Here is an 18793-nt window from a genome sequence, read left to right as displayed (position 1 = left end):
ATGTCCTTTTAGCCCATGCACTCTCAGCAAGAGAAATACTGTAATAGTGGCTGGATCCACTATTGTAAAACTCCCAGCCTTGCCCTGCAGTGTCCCTGCTGTGGCTTCCTGAATAGCTGCAGCTGTATAGCTCACAGTCTCTGTCCCTCCTGCTTCCCCGGCTATGCCTCCTTGACTTGGCTGGCCTCCTGGCCAAAACAAAGCCAAAACAGCTTTCTAAACATTCAGTGCATCACAGACATCAAACCAGCATTTTCTTTGCATTATTGCAATACTACAATGCAAATCATGACTATTCTGTCAATTATGGGAATATTCAGCAATTGTCCATTTCAACTTTTTCTTCCTCACCTCCTTGGTAACTGTTTTATTTCAAAGCATAATCATGTGACATGAGAAAATATTGATAGCTTTGCCAGAGTTTTAAATTCTGATTTGCATTGTTTGTGAAGTTATTTTTGTTTTCATTTCTATGGGGCTTTTAAAAAAAAGGAAGAGGTGTGAAATTCAATTTGCAAGGTTAGCTTTGAACATCACTGTCTTTCAAGGCTGATATATCACAGTTGTAGAGAGTGTTAAAAGCAGAAAATAGTCTTGAGAAGTAAGTAGGAATGATTCCTTATTAGCGTTGCATTCGGTCCAGTGTAAGTTTCAGGTATCCATTATACTGAAATAGGCTTAAAACTGATTCGTGGATAGAAGAAATTAAATAAGAAAAAAAGTTCAAATGTATGATATCAGACAAAATCCAAAGAAATAAAACAAGACAAAAACATGTGGTAGTTTGAAGAGTAACAGTAGGCATCCTTCAGTATTGAGAGACTATGGTAATGTGCTCTGAATAGAGGACTTGGAACAGGGTCTAGTGTGGCTGAGAAGGCCAATTCGAGAGTGACCATGCCTTCCACACAGAAGACAAATACAACCTGTCCCCTGTCCAGCTCCCTGGTTTTGCTGCTTTCGTGACTGCCTCTTTGCCTCGGCCTGCTGGACAAGGGTCTCTTCAAATTGGGAGAGGCTGTGATGCACCGCCTGCCTCCAGGCTGAACGCTTAGATATCAAGGTTTCCCACCTGTTGAGGTCCATTCCTAAGCCTTCAGATCCCGCTTGCAGATCTCCTTGTATAGCAGCTATGGTCTCCCTCTGGGGCGATTTCATTGCACTCATTCTCCATACAGGAGATCTTTTGGAATCCAACCATCAGTCATTCTCATGACATGCCCGAGCCAGAGGGTGTCAGAGATTGTTGAACCAAGGTACACAGTGTCATGAACAACCTCCAATTCTTGTGTTGAGATGGTAATAGAGGGAGGTGAGTAACAATTAGTTACTCTTGGTATTGTACATATACATGAAGTAATTTTGTTTTAGGTGTACTGTTGTAAACTATCTTCTAAAAGACAGAAAATTACAAAACTACAAATGTGTGATGTTCGTAAAGGGATAAGGGCAGAGTAGTCGCTCAAAGAACTGACTAAGTGACCAAAGCATCAGAGGGCCTAGCTTCTACTATCCATGTGCAGCTCTGGCCCTCCAGATCTTGCTTGGTTATGTCTCCGTATATTTTTTCTGCCTTGGCCACAGATGGCAGTTCAACTACATCAACACCCCAGAATTACTGAGAGAAAAGAGTTTCGTTAAATTCATCCATGTCAGCAAAAGTAGAGTTTTCATGTTTTCTAAGACCTGTTTCAAGAAAGAACCACACACCTTGGGAATTTGTGAACCTGGAAAACCCGCAACAACCGTTTACAATATTGTTTGAAGAATTTATGTAAACTTTAAAATGAAAATATGCAACACAGGCAAAACATGCTTTCATCATGGGGACAACTGTTATTGTTGTAATCGTGAGCCATCAAGTCGTCTCTGACTTAGGATAACCCTATGAATGAGTGATCTGCAGAATATCCTTTCCTCAGTAGTCCTGGTCAGCTATCACAAACTCAAGCATATGGTTTCCTTTGGACTTCCTCTTTTCCTTCTGCCTTCAACTTTTCCCAGCATTATTGTCTTTTCCAGAGAATCTTGTTTTCTCATCATGGGCCCAAAGTAGGACAACTTGAGTTTCAATATTTTTGCTGCCAGAGATCGTCCAGACTTGATTTGATCTAGATAACACTTGTTCATCTTTCTCGCTGTCCAAGGATACACCTAGGAAGCACAAATACGTAAACTGCATAAATACAAATGCAGAAGCAGGTGAACCCTTTAATTGACCATCAAGAATATAAAACAAAAATGTAAAATAATAATAATATAAAAGAAAAAGGCTAAATATATACACCTATTAGATATATAGTGTAAATAAATACACACAGTAAGATAATGCACAAGTTTTATATGATTTTTAAGTGTTTATGAAACAGAAATGAGCGGAGGTGGGGGTAAACATTGATGGAATTCATAAAAATGCAAGAAATTCAAAATTGAGACAATTTCACATCCCTAGCCAAAATCACCCACCCTGTTGTACTGCATTGTTCCATAGATATTTCTAGGCAAGTGCTGTCAACTTGGAGTAGAGTCGGCTCTTGAAGTCTTTCTCAGACAGTTTGTTCCAGAGGCTTCGGCAAGAAATATAAAATAGAGTATCATATTATTGAGGACAGGATCCTCTCATGTTCTGCTGAGCTTAAAGTATATTGATGTAAGACTATGTAGCGATGTGGGTCTATTGCACTTGTTCAGTCACTGGTGTTGTGCAAGCCAAGATCTCAGTAAAGAAAAACTGCCCTCCACTTGCAATAATTCTGCAACATTTGTCCAAGCAGGGCAAAACACTACAGTCTAATCGTCTCACGCCCCACTCCACCACCAGCTTCAGAAGAGGTGCTAGCCGTGGCAGCCGTGTCCTGCAAACGGGTGGACGGGACAAATTGTTTCCCTACCGCTCAAAGAAAACCTAGAAGTGGATGGGAGGGAGGTTGAGGAGTAGGAAGCTCCGACCTGGAGGGGAGGAAGAAAATGAGGAAGCCCTGAGGCCAGCTGGACAGCTCTCCTGCCATCGGTCGCCTGAGGGGGAAGCCTCTCTGGTTAATTCTGCAGTTAAGTCCTGCCCACCCACAATAGTTGCTTTCCTTGCCTGTTTGTACTCAAAAGCAGCCATTTCCAAAGACCAGAGTCCCTATACAACATAGAACAGCGATGGCGAACCTATGGCACGCATGCCACAGCTGGCACGCAGAGCCCTTTCTGTGGGCATGCGAGCCATAAGTCGCCGGATCACTAATCCCCCCTCCGCAGCCAAACCTCAGGAGGAGGCTGCAGCTGCTGGCACTTCGAGAGGTGGCGGGCCTGGATCCGGAGCAGCTGGCACTGGATCCAGAGTGGGGTCTTGAGGCACCTCTGTGCCCAGGATTCCCCTTCCGCCACCACTTCCGATTTTTGCACACCGCCCACTGATTTATTTATTTTTTTCCAGTTTGGGCACTCGGGCCCAAAAAGGTTCGCCGCCACTGACACAGAAGGATAAATAATGAACCTTGAATCTTGTTTGGAACTAAGTGTAATCCTTATTCAGCATTTCTAATCTTCTGCTCTCTATTTTCCTTTCCAGGGTAATTTTTGAAAATTAAGCGATTCTCTTCTCTCAATTCTCCAGGTTCCTGCTACTAGTTTTGTTGCTCTCTGAGAAGTCTCTTTGGAGTTAATTAACTGCAAGGTTGATGAAAAAGCACTACACTAATCATGCTGGCAATCCTAAATCATTTATGGAAGAGATGGCAATAAAACTCAGAACAAAACTAACACAAAAGACTGGGCTACGCTATAAAAATGTGGGGATATTTTCTCCCAACATTCCTCTTATTGCTTGGTATTTCCCCCTACCGTCTGGGATAGAGTTCCTGTCCCACATCTTGCTTTTGCCTCCTGCTATGAAATGTGTTCTGGGATTAAGTTGGCAAACAGAGCAATCCAAACGAGCAGAGCCTGGACAAATTACTTTTTGATTATATCTCCCAGTATCCACAGCCAGCAAGGCGAGCGACCCTATTGTCTGGGGATTTGGGAAGTTGTAGTAAAAGTAAAAGCTGTGCTACTGAGGTGGGGAAAGGCTGGTGAGTCTATTACCAAATGTAAAACCCCTCCAGCACAGTGAGACCAGGTTGAAAGGGGAGGAGGTGTACCTTGCCCTCATACTTTGTCCCTCTTTCCGTCCAGCTCAAGAACGGGCATAGTTTATGGCCTCTGGGGAGGCGTAGAGCCTGGCCACAGTGTGAAATTCAGCGCCATCTCCTCCTTGCTTCAAAGGTGCTTCTCTCCAGTGCAATCTATTTTGAACTCCCACTTAAGTGATTCTTCCACCCACAGGGGAGCCTCAAGGCTTGGGGAACGCTGACAGCTATCCTGGAGAGGCTTCCTGCCTCTTTGCTGCTCCTCTCGGCTTCCTAGCTTATTGCGCAACTGCTCTCTGCTTCCCAGCAGATCGATGAAGGAGGGAAGCCTGGACGTGGTGTTGGAGAGACTTGCTGCCTCTCATTCAACAGCTGGCTGCCTCTTCAGCTGGCCACCTCTGCTCCTCAGCGGATTCACTAGCCACAGGACCAGGGGCACTCAGAGGGATTTGCAGCCTCGGCTCAAGCTGTTCTTGTTCTTACTGTCCCCCACCCCGGGGAACAGTTCTTACTGTTCCCTTCCTGGTCCTGCGTCTGTGCTGAAGGTAGTCTTTAGCCCAAATATTATCAAATATTATATTATCAAATATTTGAGGGTGCTAACATGTGAAATTGACATGGCCCCAAGAGGATCTATCCATGTGGTTCTGTGCCATAGAATCCTCCTCCTCCCCTTCTTAATCTTCTTCATCATCATCATCATCATTTTCTTCTTCTTCTGCATTGTCTTGCGTGCTGAAGATGCAGTGCAGTGAGGGACTGTGTTTTTTATGCTTCGCTCTGTGAAAACAGATGGGTCTACAATTTAGCTGTACTTACATGGGAACGCCATGTAACAATCATATAGGTCCACAAAGACCTGTGTTTTGGATTCATGTAGACATCTGGTTCTGTAAGAGCCAGAGCCCCAGATCCAGATGTTTGCACAATGCTAACATTATGCATTGGGGGATCCACAATTTCTATTTTTCTGCCTGTGGACACAGGTAGGACCCCTAAGTGGATTGTGGTTTAGTAAATATTCCTTGCAAGAATCATGTAGCTTGATGATGATCTTCTCCATGTTTTTGCACCATGACATACTTGTAGTTAGGAAGCTGTGTCTATGGAGGAGTTTGGGGGGGTTGTCATTGTGTATATCTGAAAGAGATACAGTATAGGAGTTCTGGTGGTTTGGGAAAGATCCTATGTAAACATTTTATGGATCCATGCAATATGATACATGTATTTGTGCCAGGTCAATACCATGCAGTGAAGAAAATGATTTTTATTAGTAGTAGTAGTAGTTTTCTCCCAACAAAAGGACCCAAGTGGCTCACAGTATTATAATTCACACAATTAAAACACAATAAGTTAAACATTAAAGACAAATTAAACTATAAAATAAAAATAAAATTAAAAGATTAAAACATGGAAACATGGAGAAGATTTTTATGGGTTAGTCTAGAGACATGAATGACCTGGTTTTGATTAAACATCTATAACAATGAAAAACTAGTGGGATCCATAAAAACATGTTCTTGAGCTCCATTTTCTCATTCCATGCCGGAATCAAGAAACAAAAGATGCAAAATATTTGTAATTGTGCCTGTTTAAATAAAAGGGTGCAGTAATGGGACTGTGATCTGGGAATGTATGTGTTCCAGAAGATCAATGCCTTGGATCTGTATATTTTTCCAAAATACTCTATATGTAATTTTTATACTTCAGCAGAATCATAGGAGATGTCCATGATTTGATGGTGGAGTAGTATAAATACCAGGCAAACTATCTGCAGGTCCAAGTGGATCTGCAGCTGGGATGCATATTTTTTTCTGTTATAGTAGCACCATGAAGTAAGTGATCTGTGATTTTTTATAGTTCAGTCCGTGAAACATATGATTCTATGAAATTTCAGGAGGCATATGTGTGGAAATTCTATGGATCCATGGATCCATTCCTTGGATTCATGTTACCCTGTTTCTCCAAAAATAAGACCTAATCTGAAAAGACGCCCTAGTATGATTTTTCAGGATGCTCGTAATATAAGCCCTACCCCCAAAATAACACCCAGTGAAGTGAAACCCCACCCTCCATCCTTGTGCAGCAACCAGAAAATAATGTGACTGTATTTGAATAAATGTAGATTGTTGTACATGGAAAAAAATAAAACATCCCCTGAAAATAAGCCCTAATGCATTTTGGAGCAAAAATTAATATAAGACCCTGTCTTATTTTCAGGGAAACATGGTATTGTATCATGTTGTTTTCTGGAAATCAGAAATCTATGCATTCTCTGGGTATATATGAAACCTATTATTTGACAATTATTCAGTATGAGTGACAAAAAAGAATCGCATGGTCCATGAGGAAGCATTCCTCATAACTGTGATTTAATCTTTATGTTCTTCTCAGACACCCTGGGACTCACCTCTAAAGGACAGTAGAAGGGGCAAATGATTTCCATGGTGTAGTTTGTAGATAGAGTCTATGACTTGACACTGGTTTGGGGAGGTTCCCACTTAAAAGCATGTAGATGCGAGAGGGGCTATGCCTTGGATCCTCGTTTGGTTTGGTTTGGTTTGGTTTGGTTTGGTTTGGTTTGGTTTGGTTTGGCTGGCTGGCTGGCTGGCTGGCTGGCTGGCTGGCTGGCTGGCTGGCTGGCTGGCTGGCTGGCTGGCTGGTTGGCTGGTTGGCTGGTTGGCTGGTTGCTTGGTTGCTTGGTTGCTTGGTTGCTTGGTTGCTTGGTTGCTTGGTTGCTTGGTTGCTTGGTTGCTTGGTTGGTTGGTTGGTTGTTTTGGACACTGCAATGTCATGCATTACAGGATTCGTGATTTCTGAGTTGTAATCTGTGGACAAAGATGGGACCAATGATTAGACAATGGACTGGGATAGAACCTACTCAAAAATCATGTGGATTAATGAGGATCCGCACTTCAGATCCATTTTCTGACCCTGTAATGCAGTGCACTGAAAGATCCATGAGTTATGTGGTGTAGTCTGTGGACATACTGTAGATGGGACCTGTGATTTGACTGTGCTTTAGGGAGGATCACGTGTAAATATATTGTGGATCCATGAGAATTTATACTTGTTGAAAAACAGCCTGACAATTGTTGTGTGTTTGGGTGAGAAATGGTTAACTGATGAAAAAAGCTTTGGGGATTTCTCCTTGCATGGTGTCACTTTGTGAATGGTAGTGATCACAAGAGGATGTCCTGTAGACCATCTTGATTGCTGCCATGGATGTTGTCAACATTCTGGCTGCCCTTTACTTTGTAAAGATTGCCATCCTTTTTCCTGCTGGCAACGCAGGCATGAGATTTTGCAGGAATACTGGACCATTTCCAGGCTTTATGAATCATGGGTACAGAAGCACATTATCCCACATTCATAAACCGGAGATTTCTTGAAGGATTGAATCTTATTTTTAGCTATATCTTGTCTATTTATATATTGTTATGTGTCAGCTATACACGTTATTGTAAAATTTCTGATTCCGTGCTGACATCCCTCTCCTTTTACTTCCCCCTTTTCTAACAGCTGACAAGGGCAGTGATGACTTCTACTCAAAACGGCGCCATCTTACAGACCTGGCTACGAAAGGGAACCTGCCACTACACCCAGTGCGGGTTGAGGACAACCGACCGTACATCCTTGAAGGTGGTACGATGAAACAAAATGGGCACAAATCGAAAGCCACAAAGCCACACATGCACCCTTTAGCTTACAAAACCTGGGACCCTAGCGATCAGTCCCTCCGACGCCAAGCCTATGCAACCAAAGGGAGAAACCTCGTGGGGGATCCCACCCTGAGCGACCCATTGACGACACAGAGTCAGCATTACTTACCCACTCAGCCATACTTCATTACCAACAGCCAGACAGAAGTGACTGTCTGAGGTTGAGTCTCTTTTACTCCCTCTTTCTTTCCTTCTTTTTTTTTTAAAGATCCACTCTGGGGAAACAAAACAAAACAAACAGAACTGGAAGATGCAAAAAAAAAAATTGACAGTGATGGTGATGCGTAAATAAAGGTGATGCATAATTAAAACTCAAAACAGGGAGAGATAGACATCCTTAGATGATGAGAGATAGACAGTCCTATTCAGGGTAGCCAGCTATAAACTGAAGATTGGGTTAGCGCTATATAGCAATACACTGAAGGTTGTTCAAACTCCATTTGAATGTTATGCTGGAAATCAGTCTCTCTCCTCCCTCCCTCTCTCCCTCTCTCCCTCTCTCCCTCCCTCTGTCCTTCTCCAAATTCAAATCCATGAAGAGAAATAGCACAATTTAGAGACACCATCTGTCTGCTAAAGAACTCTTTCCATGATGTTCCCGGCTTGATGCAAGCAGGGGCACAAAGACATACTGAAAAATACTGTTACGGTCAGGACACTTTTCGTACATATTTTGAGATTAATCCTGTTCATAAACCTGCTGAGGAGGAAAAAGCTGAAACAAAGAGCAAAACATCGTGATAGAAATTTTAATGCTTATCGTCAACATTTTTGGTACCATCGCTATCAAAGATCCAAGCAAAAAATATATGCATACGTAGAGGAAAGAGAAGAAGACTCAAGCAAAGTCTAGGAAGACTGTTACTATTATAAGCATATGGAGACTTTCTAGTTCGTGGGGAATATGGACAGGCTGGCTTTTGTTTCGGTTCAATGACACACATTTTTCAGGATTTTCATATTGGTCGGAAAAATAGAAGAATAACAATGAGGACGAGCATTCCTCTCACCCTGATCAGAACCGCCCCTTTTCATGGGCACACAGCAAGCATAGCTGCTTATCATCCTGCGGCTTCTTTTAACTCCCCCTCTCCACCTCAATTTTCAATTACTTTGGACTGAAGATACATACGTGTGGGTGGTGCCTTTATTGTATTACTAATGTTCGATGACAGTCTTGTTTTCAAGTGAAACTTGTATCAGAGTCTTTCCTCATGTTTACAGCTCAACCAGTCAGTCCCATGTCCCCTCATTCATTTTTTTTCCTGAGAATAATCCCATCCCAAGTTTCATTGTTTTGTTGTGGTTCCACACAGCTTGCCCAGAGGTTGCATTCCTGCCTTGACTCTTTTTTTCCATTGAAGTGTATGTTTCTAGCCTCAGTTTGTCCTCAAGACACACATGCCATGTTCACATTTATGAAGTTATTCCTTTGTAAACTGTTCCCTCCCTGACACAGTCTCTCTCTCTCTCTCTCTCTCTCTCTCTCTCTCTCTCTCTCTTTCTTCACAGCTCCCCCCCTTATTGTTAATCCTTCTTTTACAGGTCCATATAGTTAAAGTGGTTTTTTGGGGGACACACATGCTACAATTTCCCATAAAAGAAGACTGCATGTTCAAAACAAAACCCACAATGTCTCAGTTTCTTGTTATGTAAATGTGTTTGTTCTTGCTAAGAAACCCACAGACATATGTGGCATAAAACCCCTGGGATAATTAGATACATTGCAATTGATGCTAAGGTTGAAGAAACACATGAATATTATTGTGAAGGCATGTTTGAGCACTGACAACCTGAAGCTGTGCTGTAGCTGAATATTTTTTTTGTTACAATCACTGTGTTTTATATCCTTCCATTCCCATTCCACTCAGCTGGTTGCAGTATTAGAGACAGACCCTCTTCGATAGTGCTTGCACCGGGCTTTTAAAACTAGGAGGAGACAGAGGCTGGAAAGGTAACTTTTTTGGATAGCAAGTCCCAGAATGTCCCAGAATGAGGCATTTTGGGAACTGTATTTCAAAGGAGGGACTTTTCCATTTCCTTGTAAGAAATATATTGGGACATTTGGCTTGCACACTTGCTGGTTGATTAGGAAATGCTCCTACTTGGAAGTGAGCGCAATACTTCACATTTATGAATTAGTGAACTGTAGAGGCTAGTGAATTGGAAGGACAGGGAGATGGAAAGTGTTTGGAAAAGTTACTGTTCAGAAATCTGCTAAAGTTACAGTACTTACAGAATCTGCCAAAATAAGCATTTTGACTGGGAAATCTGGGGAGCTATTGTCTGGCCAGCTCAATATATTGGGTACCCGGTTGCGGAGCCGGGCGTTGGGAGTTCCAATCCCCCCACTATGCCTCCAGGCAGAAGAGTCAGTCCGTATAGCCTTGGGAAAGCTGTGCATGCAGTTCCAGAACAGCACCAGAAGGAGAGAATGGTAAACTATTTCTGATGACTCCATGCCTAGAATACCCTGGAAAGGTTCACCCTGAATCAAAATCAATCTGATGAAATGTAATTATTATTATTATTATTAATGCAAAAAAAAATAACCTTTTCAAAGTCTGTTTCTCAGCAAGCATGTAGGATCAAACTTGGCCAATGCATCAGAAGACATCTGATCTGAATCTGACCCCTTAAGTGAAGGGGAGGCATATAATTCAGGGTGAGAGTCCATGATCTGCTTGCAGAAGGCTCCAGTCTTAATCCTTGACATGTTCACATCAAAGGATGCATGACGACAAGCATGCCTATCCTGTTTGAAACTAAAGGATTGTGTTATCCGTGGAGATAAAGCAAAACGAATCGATCTGTTAGTCACTTTAATTGTATCCTGCCTTTACTCATGCAATATGCTCAAAGTGGTTCACAGCAAAGCAAGGCAGAAAAATAACAATATGGCCCTAACTGAGGAAAAATCAGAACAGCATCATAATAAATAAATGAACATCCATAACAAAACAACTAATTAATCATTCATTACCAGTTTAAAACTGAATAAAACAAGAAGGCTCTGTCTTGACCACACTCCAACACACTTTTAAGACTGAGATTCATTTTAATGGGCTTAACGAAGTAAGCTTATTTTATCTAGACTGAGAGAACCAATTGTCTGTGGATCTTTGAGACTGGTTTGGGAAAATGAACCTTGCAAACACTTCCAAATTATTTCAGGGCTCCTTCAGAACTTTACAGAACCGTTACAGAGTTAATAAAATGGGAACGTTATGCAGAGCTTTGAAGCACTGCTGTTTGGAACCGAAACATAGAAACTAGAACTTTCCCTACCTGTAATCTAGCAGTTTTGTCTCCTCTGGCTGACAGGTCACTCTATGGGATTTCTGAGACGGAAAGTATTTTCCCCTCAATTCTTCTGTCTGAGATCCCTGGAGGCTGGAATGCTGACACGATGACATAGGTGAGCAAATGCTGGTTGAATTGCATACACCTCTTCAGGGACTAAATTGGGCAGCCTGAAATGACGAACCGAGCAGTTCAATGAACTTTCCACCAAAGCGTAATGTAATCCCTAGAGCGAAGGTGAGCAGTGCAGGGCCCCGAAGATGTTGTTGGAACACAACTCACAGCAGGCCTCACAACGGACCACAGTTGCCATCCCCAGTGCTAAACTGTGAAAACTATGAACTCCGCAAAAAACTTGATAGCCCCAGAGTAGACTTCTCTTTTTTTTTCAGTCATTTGAGAACTGAACAGGTTCTTGTGGCTGCCTTACATTTTAGCAGTAGTTTAGTAATGTCATGAAAAGTCTACAGAGAAAGGCATGACTTCTTAACCCATGGTGGCTGTTCATTCTATGCTTCTGGCTCCAGTGAAGGAGGAACTTCACAGCTCCCGGAGCCCCCCCAGATAGGCAGACTGAAGAGTTGGCAGCTTTAGCTAAAATTCAGTCATGGGCATTGTTTCACTTTATGCTTCTCCTCATTTTTCAAAGCAAAACACAGATATCCTCAGTGTTCTGTAAATTCCTTTTCACTCCACCAGTGCAAACAAAAGGACCCCTTTTAAAGAATAGTCTGTGAATATCCTTCACCCCATTTGGGCACCTGCCATATTCCTCTCTTTTTCTTCCCACGATGCCCGAGATTAGGTCCAGAGTATTGTGGGATAAATTTCCTACTGCTTGCAATGATAGACAAAGAAAAAGGTTAGGGAGAGGAAGAAGCTGCACTGTTTTTCCATGGCTCTTTAAAAAGCGAATTCACAATTAGTGCATCCACATGATACAAAAAGATTAACATTTGGCCTTCTCATGGGTGAAACATTGCTCTTAATCCATGTGCTTAAGATACAGACTGCAGCTCTGCTCAAATAACCCATCCAGGTTTTATTTGTGTGACTTGAGCATCTTTTTAGCGTGGAAGCTACTTTAGTAAATGTACGTTCTGTGACTATACACGTTATTATATGTTGATGATAACAGAGTTTGAGATCACTTCCTACAAAGACAAAAAATGTTTGTTTTTTAAAATTGTTTATTTGTAAACATATGTATTCACTATATTAATATGAATTTCTTACCGGGCAATAAAAATAAATTCTATGTTAGTGTGAACTGCATGCTTCTTTTGTCAATCCTCAGCTTTAATGCTCCTTCATCAATATTCCACTTCCTCAAATTGCTTTTAGGGATGACTTCTCAAAAATTCCCCAGCAGTTGAATTGTGACAACTCGCACAAGATGAGCCAGGACAAGAGGCCCAAGCCACGGTGGAAGGTGCAAAGTGAAGGCCATCTGCAAATATAGTTATCACTGGTATTCTCCACTTTTAAACACAGTTTTCAAAAGCATTTTAAAAAGAATAAAGCTTCTTCCATAAGAAAATTTGGAGAAGTTCCTGGAGAAATTTGATGAAATGGTCTTCACAGTTTCTTTGCCCACAAAAGGCAAGGCACATGGAGACACTGTCTGCAGAGTTTCATGATTTCCATGTTATCTTTAATTACCCCTACACAACAATATAGAGTTGGACGCCCTCCCTCAATCTGCAGGGGAGGGGAGTCCAAGCCCCTCTGCGGATGCCGAAAGAAATTGTAGTAAATTCCATAACATGGTGTCTAGCTCCTTCCAGTGGCCAGTTCTGATAACGTCACCTTCAGAAATATATATTTCTAGGATTTTTCTTTTAGTATTTTTAGACTGGATCACTGAATCAGCAGATACTGATCTCACAGATAAGGGAGTTCTGCTTTAGTAGCAATACATTTTGAAAGGTGATTGATATGCATTTTGTATTTATTTAATTGTATTCATTTACTAGTTACATTTATAGCCCAACGTTCCTTCCATAAATTCACGTGTATGCCTTCCTGTTATGACCCACTTTGATCTCACAACAATCCTGTAAGGTAAATCAATCAGAGAGGGTATGAGTGGCTCAAAGTGACTCCTTGAATTTTGCTCTCTTTGGGATCTAGAACCTGGATCACTCAAATCCCATACTCTAACCAGTACAACACACAAACCCCTACACCACAGGGGCTCTGAATGAGTCTTATGTGAATCACTCTCATTTCTTGAGTGGGGGCTTGTTTACATGTCAAAATATTTCTGGTTTTGCGTCACGTTTAGCATGCTTGAAATTAATTTTAAAATATCCCCTTTGTACTCGTCAATACCTTGTACCCACAGAAATAATGGGCACCGGGCTTTGCACTGATGCAAAAGCACTTATCCGAGGCATGGATACACATGATTTTTATATAGGATCATCCCCAAGCCACTGTCCAACAGAGGTGGTACCTATGATAGGAGAGTGGTTTGGCGTTGATCCTACATTTAAAAAAATCATGTGGATCTATGAAGATCTTTGCCTCAGATCTTTCTTTTTCTCTCTGTACAGCAAAAACAGCTCTTCTCTCCTCGTTTAGCCTTCGAATCTTATTCACCTCTTGCCTCTCACCCTGCACCTCAGGTTTTCTACTACTAGGGGCACTGGGACAACCCTCTTTTTTTAAAAAAGAGAGAAGAGAGGCAGGAAAGGGGAGATTCAGAGCTCCCCCCCTGTTCCTTCTTCTCCTTCCCTCCTCTTCTTCATTGTCTCCTCTCCCTCCCTCCTTACCCCCCACAATCACAAACCAAGGACTCCCTCTGAGCTGGAGAAATAAACAGTTTCACTCCTGGGGGGGGGGAAAAGGAGGCAGGATTACATTCCCAAATCACTTTAATTTTTAAAAAGTGAACCCTCACTAGTGAATCAGCATCTAAATGAGGAAGCGATCAAGTAGACTTTAAGGGAGTGACTCCAAGAAGCCCACCCAGGCCCAAGGAAACATAGCAGGAAGGGGGGAAGGAGAGAAGGCAGACAGAATGTAAGGACGGGGCAACCAAGGTTTGGGTGTCCCTTTCATGAGGCACAAGCTACACCCCAGCAGCTCAAGGAAGAAGAGGAGGAGGAGGAGGAGGAGAAGCGCCTGAAACCATGGCTATGATTGCTGGTGCTCCTGGGGCTTGGGATCGCACGGAGGCAACATGCACAACTTCCAATGGCCTCCGGGCAGCAAGACGAGCCCCTTAAGACAGGTATGGTGGAGGTGGAATGATGTCAACAGGGACGTTCACCTATGTCGAAGCATTAGAAATTAAATCAGTTCAACATCCGAGTTAAAATAATTGAGTCACTGGTGGAAGAAGAAAAAGTTTCTGCCATTCAAAAAAAATTACACAATTCCCTGTCAATCTATGCTTCCATGTGCACCATGTATTCGCTTTTTTGGCATTAATTTAAAACACGCTAAAATGATTTTAAATATGGGGGTTTTATGGATGTAACTGGCCTATTTGCACTGTTTTCCCATTGGAATTTTTGTTTTCTTTTAGGCATCTACAGACCATATTTTGCATTACACTTTTGAATCCGTCTGTATGTATGAATTTGCTGTTGCAAATCGCTAGCTACCACTTTCAGTTCATTCTTGTCTGCTTGCTCCCTATACAGTGGTGCCTTGCTTAATGGGTGCCCCGTTTAACGATGAATCCGCATAGCGATTAAGCAAAAGCGATTGCATTGTGATGTCTTAGATAGGAAAAAATAGCTGTTTCACTTACCGATTATCGCATAGCGATGTTTTTTTAACAGCTGATCGGCAGTTCCAAAATGGCCACTGGGTTAAAAAATGGCCGCCGGCTGTGTTTTCGCGCCGATTCCTCGCTTACCGGGCAGCGAAAATGGCCGCTGTATGGAGGATTTTCGCTTAAAGATGAGTTTTTTGCCCATAGAAACGCATTAAATGGGTTTTAATGCATTCCTATGGTCTTTTTATTTCCGCATAGTGCCAAAATCGCTTTGCGGCGATTTTTGCAGAACGGATTATCGTCGCTGTATCACCACTGTATTGCTGAGGCACATCACTTAGAAAAATTACTTGTTTGGACTCCCACGACTCCCATAATCCTCTAGTCAGCATGGGCCATGTTGACTGGAAAATTAAAGTGGGTTAAAGCCAAAAGAAAAACTTTTCTAAGGTCTGATGAAGCACAATGATGCATCACGACCATCAATGCCATTTAACGGATGTATGCATACATTAGCAAAATGCCACACCAAGGGAGCACCTGTGCAATACCTCTAGGTTTCGTTGTAACATGCTCCCAGAACTTTCAATTGGATTGTCAACGGTTCCAAAGCAGCAGATCAGAGGAAGTGTGCAATGTGTCCAATACTGTTCTTTTACTCTACTTGCTAAGTCACACATGAATGTCAGAGTGATTTGAATCTGAGGAATGGACAGATGAGACTTTTGAGAGGAAGCACTCCTGTTAAAGGACTAGCATAGCTAAACTATAAAGTGCTGGCAAATTCAGAGTCCATGTCCCACCAGATATTGCTGGACTTGAGTTCTAGAATTCCTAACTGTTGACTACACTAGGTGGAATCTGTTGGGAGTTGGAATCCAGTGACACCTGGACAACAACAGGTTCTGCTTACAGGTAATTTGCCCAATGGAGATATGTAGCAACTGTGTTACTCTGTGTAAGACCTTTCCCCATGTCAAGAACCTCTGAGCGGTGCATGTTTACTCTGCAGAACTCACTGCATCTCTATCCATCACCCTAGAGGGAACTGCAAAGTTATTCTCATCATACCACAGAAGCCTGAGGTATATTGTGGCACTCTCGTTAAGGGAAGAGAACAAGAATTAATTGTTTTCCAAATCAAGTGAAACTATACAAAATGAAACTCCAACAGAAGTAACGCAACTGGTTTAAAGAAAACAATTGCTGCATTACTGCACTGTATTAAAAGGATTAGACACTTTGGAAAGAGATATTTGTGTTTCCTTTTATAATAAAACATGACCCTGCCCTTGCTGTGGAGGTGTGGGTTTTGCTTCTCAAAGGAAAAGGATGCTTGTTTTCCGCAGTTTGCTTAAGCTATGGATACCTCAATGAGGAGAAAAATCGCATCTTTGTTTTGAAGTGGCAAATGTTGCTGGTCCTGGAAATTCTTTGCCAATGTCAATCCTATTAATTTGAGACAACCTGAAACAAGGGTGAAGAATTTACTTGCTGGCACATTATGATGATGATGATGATGATGATGATGATGATGATGATGATGATGATGATGATGATGATGATGATGATGATGATGATGATGATGATGATGATGATGCTTGGGCCAGCAACGTTCCACTGAAGGGAACTGAATACCGAAAGAGGACAGTTCAAGCAATTCACGCTAACATTTTATCAACAAAGGCAAAATAAGAACCGAGTAGAGATAAATATTGAGCAGGAACAGAATTGAGGAATTTGGGTCTAGACAGAGCTTGGAAAAGTTGCATTTTAGAAGTACAACCTCCAGAATCTCCAGCCAGCAGATTCTGAACTCTACCCCTTGGAAGTACATTTTTCATGCTCTGCCTGGAGGCGAATAGATCTGTTTCCGGCCTGTCACTACATTGTTTCAAAGGACAAAAAGATTTAATCAATAATGGCAAGATTAATGGCACTTGGGGTTCCTTCCCCGTGTAGCGCTTTCTGTGTTTCTCACTCCCACTCCCATAAACCCATCAACATACCCGTCTTGGGGAAGGTTAAAAGGCATGAGCTGAGCAAAAGCATTTATCTTCCCCTCACATCCGTTCATCAAAATGACAGAAAATCCCACCATCCTCTATAGAAACTTTGCTTGTTATTTATTTTTAAATCAGGGATCTGATTATGTGTCTTCGCAGCCATTAGGAAGTGGGTAGGAGGAGCCCTCGCATGCCTTCTCTCTAACCGGGATATGAAGCCGTTGTGTTACTCTACGTATGCAAGGAGATTTCAAAGTCACCTGGTTGCCTCTCTCAGTGGAGATAAAAAACAGGCAATTTATCACATGAAGAGTACAGCCTCTTTCAAAAATAAAGAAAAAATGGCTTTTTGTTAGCTATTATGATAACAGCTAGGTGGGACGTGGTGGCGCTGCGGGTTAAACCGCAGAAGCCTGTGCTGCAGGGTCAGAAGACCAAGCAGTCGTAAGATCGAATCCACGTGACAGAGTGAGCTCCCGTCGCTTGTCCCAGCTCCTCGCCAACCTAGCGGTTTGAAAGCATGCAAATGCAAGTAGATAAATAGGGACCACTTCAGTGGGAAAGTAACAGCGTTCCGTGTCTAAGTCGCACTGGCCATGTGACCACGGAAGATTGTCTTCGGACAAACGCTGGCTCTATGGCTTGGAAACGGGGATGAGCACCGCCCTCTAAAGTCGAACACGACTGGACAAAAATTGTCAAGGGGAACCTTTACCTTTACCTTTATGATAACAGCTACTGAAAAAAACTTTAAAATGAAATAATATTTCACTGAAAAGCACCTTCAACTTAAACAAGGGTGTGTTTAGGTCCTCCTACACTCCCAGGAACAGAAGTCCCGAAGACTCCCTTTAACTTTGCCATACTCTTAGCTTTCTAGATCAAGGGCTCAACATAAACTCGATGGACATCCCCAAAAGATTTTAAAAATGCGGCACTTCTCGGCTCTGGGAGGAGCACAATTTTTTTTTGTCAACCTAATGGGTTTCAGTTGCCCATTCAAGTTCAGTGCTCCCTGTGATCATCTACTGTATGTAACAAAAAAAAAACAGCTCACATCAATTGCTAAAAACTACAAGAAAGTTGTAACTAGAGTAGGCCCATTGAAAAGAGATGATTCAGATATGGTGAATTAACTTCTGTGTAAGTTCCATTATCTACTCTTTTAGTTGCACCTAATTTCAACTGATATGTTATACTGTAATTAATAATACAATTAATAATAATTACTATATAGTAATAATAAATTCCCCTTCATGGATTGCTGTAATGTGAAAATAATATACAGTGGTGCTTTGCTTAACGAGCGCACCGCATAACGACGAAATCACATAGCGATCCGTTTTTTCGGATCGCTAATGCGATCGCTTAACGTTTTTCTAATAGGGCAAAATTCGCTTTGCGAAGACCGGTAAGCGTTTCGCTTACCGATCTTCGCAAAACGAAGCCCGACGATCAGCTGTTCGGCAGCCAAAATGGCCGCCGGAAGCCCGGAAATGGCCCAAAATGGCCACATGCAGCGTTTTCGCGCCCTCGTTAAGCGAGGCGTGGGCGCGAAAATGGCTGCCGGCCATTAAGAAGCTTTGCTGAACGGTGAGTATTTGGCCCATTTGGAACGCATTAAACCATGTTTAATGCGTTCCAATGGAAATCCCTGCCCCGTTCAACGATGCTTCAGCATAGCGAAGGTTAATCCGGAATGGATTAACCTCGCTATGCGAGGCACCACTGTACATAGCTAGAAATGGGCACAAATTGAAAAATGAGTAATCAAATTTTGTTTAAAAATCACTAATTCATCAATTTGTATTTGTATGCCCTCAACAAATCACAAATCAATGAATTTTTAATGATTTTCTGTTTTGTTTGACTATAAAATGCCCCCCAAAGCATCTAGAAACACTATAATTGCAG

At 42.1% G+C, this 18793-nt stretch overlaps 1 protein-coding gene and 1 long non-coding RNA gene across 2 annotated transcripts in view; one reads left to right on the top strand and one right to left on the bottom strand.

Annotated features, from left to right (window-relative positions):
- SHISA9 (shisa family member 9) overlaps positions 1 to 12413 on the top strand; it is a 298964-nt gene extending 286551 nt beyond the window's left edge. The window contains exon 4 of the mRNA XM_020807822.3: positions 7641 to 12413. Within this exon, the coding sequence (XP_020663481.3) occupies positions 7641 to 7999 (359 nt within the window). The 3' untranslated portion in view covers positions 8000 to 12413. The remainder of the gene's footprint in view (positions 1 to 7640) is intronic.
- LOC140702585 (uncharacterized) lies at positions 7930 to 18126 on the bottom strand. The gene is made up of 2 exons (XR_013539122.1): positions 10394 to 18126; positions 7930 to 8055 (listed from the first exon to the last, which is right to left on the bottom strand). It is a non-coding gene; the product is annotated as an uncharacterized LOC140702585 (long non-coding RNA).
- Between the last annotated feature and the right edge of the window lie 667 nt (positions 18127 to 18793).

This window comes from Pogona vitticeps, chromosome 13 (genome assembly GCF_051106095.1).
Source record: "Pogona vitticeps strain Pit_001003342236 chromosome 13, PviZW2.1, whole genome shotgun sequence".
Lineage (NCBI taxonomy): Eukaryota > Metazoa > Chordata > Lepidosauria > Squamata > Agamidae > Pogona > Pogona vitticeps.
This window is presented reverse-complemented; position numbering and strand designations above follow the sequence as displayed.